Here is a 7,150-nt window from a genome sequence, read left to right as displayed (position 1 = left end):
CTGGGAGAGTTCTTGCAGTTGTGCTCTTATCTTATTTGCAAAGGTGGAGGACTTGGCACAATACTCACAGAAGAAAGTAAAAAAAGGAGGTCATGATGCTGGCTGCCTGTGCACTTTTGTGACTGTTTGCCTGTCGTCATGAGAGATGACCGCTATTCTTGACTTGGTCAAGGGTCATAGACAAACTAACATGTAGCTAAATGATCAATATAGGCCAAAACTAATAAAAATTCATTTATAGGTTTAAATGAATATAAAGTAGATTGACTTAGACAAAGAATTGTATACTGTGAAGATCTATCTTGAAGAGACAACTTGTAAGTAACTTTATATCACAGGAGTTGAGCAAGGTTTTTCACTAAAGACACTAAAGTCCAAGACGGACGCCAGGTGCTTCAGACACTGTATCCCAGCTAACAATTTTTGGAACATTTTGGGAAAGTTCCCCGAATATATACATCCTAACATTCTCTATTTGCTATAGTCAGACAAGTTTTCTGTAGCCTTCAGTTTAGGTTTTGAGAACGTTCTCTTAACCTAACCTTCTACATATCAGTTTTCATGTCTTCTATTCCTTTGTTTATTGTTTGGTGAACAAAAGTCATGGATCTCATAAAACAGGATGTTTTAGGAGATTACAAGAATTTAATTATTTAAATGATAAAAAGGTAGCCTATATGGCTAATGAATCCACACACTGACTCTCTAATTCTTAGTATTGTATTTTGAAGACGTTTAAAAAAGAAAACCCACCCACAATAAATCAATTTTGAAAGAGAAAAAAACCATGCTGACATTAAAGGCATTTCTGTATTTCCATGTTATTTGAATACTCAAAAAGTATAAAGCTCATGCCCTCTCATTTTATCTCTGCTGCTCACTGGGTGTGTTACAATCAGGTCCAAACATATTGAGTTCTGCAGTCCCGCCATTTAGATACTGTGCGTGACTTCTCCATGAACAAATTAACATAGACAATTCATCATTTATATTAAAATGATTTAACATTTATTTATAAATTCATTACACTTTTTGCAACAAATTACTTTCCCCTAGCACTTTGTTGCATGCCATTAAAATTAAATACTTCATTTTCTTCTCTCCCACTGGTATAATGTGGTTACCTCCACCATCATAACAAAAAAACAGCAACAGCGAACCGCATTTTAATATCAAGACGCCTTCAGAACAGCAGAAGCCTGTATGTGGGATATTGCATTATTCTTCATGAAGAAAAGCCTACAGTTCTTTGTAGGATAAAATACATTTTTAAAGATGTCAGTAGTCAGAGAGGCCATGGAAGGAGTTTGAATTCTATACTGAAACTGGTCTTGTTTTGCAGTTTATTTTGGGTTGTTAACAAAATAAACCTCCTGGAGCACTGAAATATCATAAGGGAAAAGTGTTTGCACCACATGCACCGAGTACAACATATTCTTTGGCCATTATGGAACAGAGCAATCATTGGTTTAATGATACCAATAAGATGGCTGACCCAACAAATTTCCTACCTTGTTGGCATAGAGTGCTTGTTAAAACTGGGTCAGGGGGTTTCATAATTCTGTACTTTTATAGTATTGACCAACTAACCTGCAGGGAAACTGTCTGTCTAGGTGAGCTTTGACCACTGTTCTTCTTTGTAAATACAGTTTGTTCATGTCTGGCTAATGAAGTCATTATTTGTTGTGAACAGTTGTGAACAATGGAGTTGCGATTGACTCTGTGGCCTCTTTGTTCCTTGCTGCCTTGTGTGCTTATAGTTTGCTTACATAGGACTGTTTTTTATTTAAAGTATGACATCCATTTGCATATGCATATGCTTTTGTAATTGTTATTTAGTTACCCTTGGTTTCACTTAATTTTTGTCACAACGTAGAAGCAAAATGATGCCCTCTCCTGGCAAGATCCTAGCAAGTGAACTTGTTGAACAGCAAACAATAATTATAACCTTATAACATTAACACATATAATGCAAATAGAAAAAAAGACACAAATATGTTTTAATTTTGTAATATATTGTATAAATTATATCACCCCGATTAAAAAAAATCATACTGTTTTGAGGCATATTACTATAACACACACAGATTATTTCTCTGCAATAGCAACATGGGGGGAAAAAAATTAATTTAGAATAATTTAAGTTGGTGTATATAGTCTAGTGTATGAAGTGATTTGCTTCCCAGACACTGTTAACCTAATGAAATAAATATGGAAAGAATACAACAAAGTATGCATAAGGGAAAATCAAGTATAACATTATATATATATATATATATATATATATATATATATATATATATATATATATATATATATTGAATATCAATATAGTTGATGAGAGAACACTCCATTTGACAATATTTGGAAAAAAAATGAATATCTATCTAATATAATTTCTTTAGTGAAACGTTTAGGATACATTTAGGATTTAAGATCTTGCTGTCTTTTTGCAGATATTGAATAATAAAATAGCTATCAAATTGGCTGTCTGAGCTAGAATAACTAACTTGATGTAACAAGGAAAATAAAATGTTGATGTTTACACGTTTTAACGCAGATATGCCATACAAAAATAAGGTCATTTTGTCCCAGACAGAAAAACAGGGTTCTGCTTCTTTCCCCAAGATGATGCATGAATGTGTATTTAAAAGCCATAATAAACATTGTTTATTGATACGACAATAAATGACATACCAAATATATGGAACCTTTCCAACCCATTTTACTGTAAGTACAAAATGTTGACAAACTTCTCATGTCACATAGAGGCTACTGTAATGCAGCACTGCTGTCGTTGATCTTGTTTGTGTGGCTGCAGTGCGTGTCGTTGGCCAGAGATGGCGCTATTGAGTATATATTTGTTTCAGTGCCGTTTCCCTCCATGGTTTCTGCTCTCCCAGAGTAACTTGGCGCTGGGCTCTGATCATTATACAGTCCTATATTCTCCCTCCATTAAGGCATCTTTCTACCTTTTGGGCTGAACAGAAATTCCACCAGAACCCAAGAGGGAAGAGTCCAACTTTTGAGGGCGATATGGACATGAAAAAGAGGATTCATTTGGAGCTGAGGAACAGGACACCATCTGATGTGAGTAATTTTGAGCCAAACCTTTAGTTTTGTGCCCAGCCATGCTAGCTGGGCTACTTTCTACTTCAACTGACCTGTGTGTAGTAGTTTAATGGTAAGCACATGGGTGTAATACCCCCGGCACAGAGAAAGTAACGTACTGCGTGTATCTTCACAGCATTAATGTTGTCCATCCGTCTTGTTTTGAAATGAAAGGATCCTGACTGTGTAACGTTAAGCTATAACTTACTGAGTAACGTTAGTTTAGAAAGCTGAAGGCATTATTTGCAGCATTTTATGCCCCCCATGCTTGATGTGTGTATTCATGATCTAGCATGCTTTTTATGCTTAATATTTGCTCGGTTTAACATCGGCGTGGTACGATATGGATGGGATGGTTTATTTCACCGTGGTGGCCATGTTTGTTGCTAACATGAGGCGCCTTTTATCACAACCACTTAAACGCTAAAGTAATAACGTTAAACCAGATATATCTGAAGATAACCATACACTAACACACTTTCTTAAATACGGTCATATTTTGGTCTCCATCACACTAAAACAAAGCTCTTCCTTTCCTACGATGTTCAGGAAGAGTAATAATACCACCGGTTCAATAAATAAATATGTAATTTGACGAACATACAGTCGCATTATTAATTTTATTTTTAAGGGCACCGAGGCTTGTCGATTATATGAATAAAGTGATATTTTATTTTAAAAAGTGTCTTATTAAACTGCAAAGAGATTATCAAAAGTAGTCTTTAACTATGTATTATTAACACATGTATTTGTTATTAATGAGATGGTGTTGAGTTTTATTTGTTAAATTGTTACTCGCTGCTGCGAGACACCGATTCCCGCCATTACTCCCCACGCGCCTCTACCGATTAAACTAACGCGTATACTCAATAAATACTCGCGCTGGTGATTTTCAAACATTTTAAAGATATAGTAAATAGCACGACGTCTGCAAAGACGGAACGAGCGACTGAGTAAGAAGAAGCTAACGTTACATGTGCTAGTTTGGTTGGACAACCCGGTGGAAATGTATAAATTCAGTTATAAAATCAACAAAACATCGCGTAAAATATGATCATGTAATCCAAGGAACCGCATAGAATCAGGTTTTCGAACGCAGCGTTTGAGTTTTGTTTAATATGTAGAGTTTTCCTGTCAATATAGTGTATCTGAGGAGGCGCCATGTTGTCATGAGAGAAAGAAACTCTCCATTTTTGTCTCACTAATTTCCGCTGTCTTCGTCTTTCGCAGCAGGAATACGCCATCGACATATCGCTTCCATCTTACACAGGGGCTTAAGTACCCTCCATTTGCAGTATGTCACACAAAATTTCACTAAAAAGACGGTGGTGTCTTTCGGATATGTCCATGTTGTCTGGCTGTCGGCGTGTAATCTGCTGTTTTCTCATTGGTGACTCGCTGCGACAGTGAGCCATCGGGCCACAACAGCAACCGCTTAAACAGTGTTCAATGATTTTCACGTTAGATTCTTTCCTAAAATCTATATAAACATTTACATGAACATAAGGCAACTCAAAACGCCCCACCACGTTGTAAATACAAGTTGTTTAAAAACACATGTTTTTTTTTTTCAGTTGAGAAACTTTTTTTTTAACCAGCATAGTTTGTCGCCTCCATTGAGCATGTCCATGTTAGCCAGCGTGTCCAACACCCCTGTTTGATAAAAATTAGTTGCATTTCATGTTATTGTTGTTGAACCTTATTAACACGTTAGTTACAGTATTTACATTTTTGCTCTTATGTTGTATCCTTCTAGGTACGAGAACTTGTCCTTGACAACTGCAGATCAAATGAAGGGAAAATTGAAGGCCTCACAGCAGAATTTGTTAATCTTGAATTTCTAAGTTTGATCAATGTTGGTCTTCTCTCAGTTTCCAACCTTCCCAAACTTGGAAAACTTAAAAAGGTAATATCACACTGTGTTTATTTATCTCTATAGTACAATGTTATCGTATTTGTGCTCTGACATATATATATATATATTTATATATGTATTTTCATTTTCAGTTGGAACTCAGTGACAACAGAATTTCTGGTGGCCTTGATGTTTTAGCTGAAAAACTCCCCAATCTCACACATCTAAACCTAAGTGGCAACAAACTAAAAGACATCAGCACATTGGAACCTTTGGTTTGTACAGACTTCCTGTCTCATAAACTTGCATATAGTTTTCCACGTTAAAGTTTCTACAGCTTAACCTTATTAAACCTATTCATTGATTTGCATTACAATCTGTCAGAATTTTATCTTTCTTTTTGGCCATATAAATATCAGCAACTGCACCAAATTTCATATTTTGGCTCCGTTTTGACCTTTTTTTTTTTCCTCCTCTCATGTGATCTCCTGTATTATACAATATTGACTATAAAAGTCTGATGTATCAAATATGATACTCAACACATGGAAATGTTTGTTTTGTGGATTTTGTTTTTAGGATTTTGTCTAAAGGTTCAATCAACTGTATTTTTACGGACAGTTATTTCATGTCAGGCTTTACAGGCCTTACAGTGTTTTTTTTTATTCAATACTCCAAAATGTGCATAAAAATAGGTGGATGCTACTGATTTACTGGCCAAAAAAGACATTTCTCAAAATATCATGTTTTGTGTTACACCTAAGAAAACAAAGTTTTTCCAATGACATTAGAATGAGTAAATGTACATTTTTGATTAATATCCCTTTAATTGTACAAAAACTTTGAGCTGTTTTCCTCATCAAAAATTATGATGAAAATGAAACCAATCATGGAGTTGTACAGTTTTGTGATTGATCTGTTCATTTTGGCAGAAAAAACTTGACCATTTGAAAAGTCTTGACCTTTTCAATTGCGAAGTCACAAACTTGAATGACTACCGGGAAAGCGTCTTCAAGCTCCTTCCGCAGCTCACATATCTGGACGGCTACGATATGGATGACCGCGAGGCGTCGGACTCTGACGGAGAAGCTGATGGAGTCGATGATGATGATGATGATGAAGGTTGGTGTGGCCAGCTCTGTTTCAGTGTTTAAACAGCGGTTTGTTTATTTTTTAGGGTTACCAATGTTCATTTATGTCGCTTTAATCACAGAAGGAGAAGAAGAGGAGGATGAGGAGGAGTTTGATGAAGAGGAAGATGACGATGACGACGAAGATGAGGTTGAAGGCGAGGATGATGAGGATGGCAGTGGAGAGGATGAGGTACGAGTTTACTATTATGTGTTGATTTATGGAGACTAAGAACACAGAAAACATGGCTTTTAATTACATGGCTTGTTGCTTTCAGGAGGAAGACTTTGGTCGGGATGGAGAAGTAGAGGATGACGAAGATGATGACGACGACGATGATGATGAAGGTGAGATATTCAAATGAACCTTTTTCTGCTTTTATGGCATCCTTTAGTTCTGTTGGTGTCCAAGCGATTTTTAAGTAACATTATTTTTCTCTCGCTCAGTCGAAGTGCAAGGAGGAAAGGGTGAGAAGAGAAAACGAGAAGCCGATGAGGAGGAGGATGATGATGATGATGACGACGATGACGAGGATGATTAAAAGCCATTGAACAACTCTGTTACCAACCCTTCCCTCTCCTTCCTTTCCAACAACTTGGCTATCCCATCAACCTTTTCTCTCCCCCTTACCCAAGCGCTAAGCTCCCTGTGGGGGCAAGACTGTACCGGACGGGTGGAGCTGTTCATATGGAGCCTACGAGCTGAATGAAAGCCTTCTGGGTCGGTGGCTTACTCGGCATTCCACAAGTCCACTGTCAATCCCCTGCCCGTTTGTGTTCCAAAAACCTTTGGGGACTGGTATTTAGTTTTGGGTCTGTGCTTTTAATATTTTGTTGAAAGTGTTTTTCTTTCTTTCTTTCTTTTTTCTTTTGTTGACATTTCCTACCCCTTTAGTTTTTGTTCCAAATTTCCCAATACAATTGCTATAGCAACTGTGCGACAAGCGGGCCATAATTTTAGTGTGGCAGCCTGTGGCGCAAATCAAGGTTGTAGCTACATTTTTACTTTCTGTAAGACAAAAACTTTGTAAATAAAATAACATTTTGTGCTTTG

General features: G+C 36.7%; 1 protein-coding gene across 1 annotated transcript; it reads left to right on the top strand.

The window, feature by feature from the left end:
• The first annotated feature begins 2,861 nt into the window (after positions 1-2,861).
• Positions 2,862-7,150, top strand: anp32b (acidic (leucine-rich) nuclear phosphoprotein 32 family, member B). Its single transcript, XM_056265152.1, has 7 exons — positions 2,862-3,090; positions 4,868-5,017; positions 5,119-5,241; positions 5,899-6,088; positions 6,183-6,289; positions 6,375-6,444; positions 6,544-7,150. The coding sequence occupies exons 1-7, from the start codon at positions 3,037-3,039 to the stop codon at positions 6,636-6,638; spliced, it is 789 nt and encodes a 262-aa protein (XP_056121127.1). The 5' UTR covers positions 2,862-3,036; the 3' UTR covers positions 6,639-7,150.

This window comes from Rhinichthys klamathensis, unplaced genomic scaffold (assembly GCF_029890125.1).
Source record: "Rhinichthys klamathensis goyatoka isolate OS25496 unplaced genomic scaffold, OSU_Roscu_1.1 h1tg000229l_1, whole genome shotgun sequence".
Taxonomy (NCBI): domain Eukaryota; kingdom Metazoa; phylum Chordata; class Actinopteri; order Cypriniformes; family Leuciscidae; genus Rhinichthys; species Rhinichthys klamathensis.
Note: the sequence above shows the minus strand (reverse complement) of the source record. Positions and strands in the feature narration are given on the sequence as shown.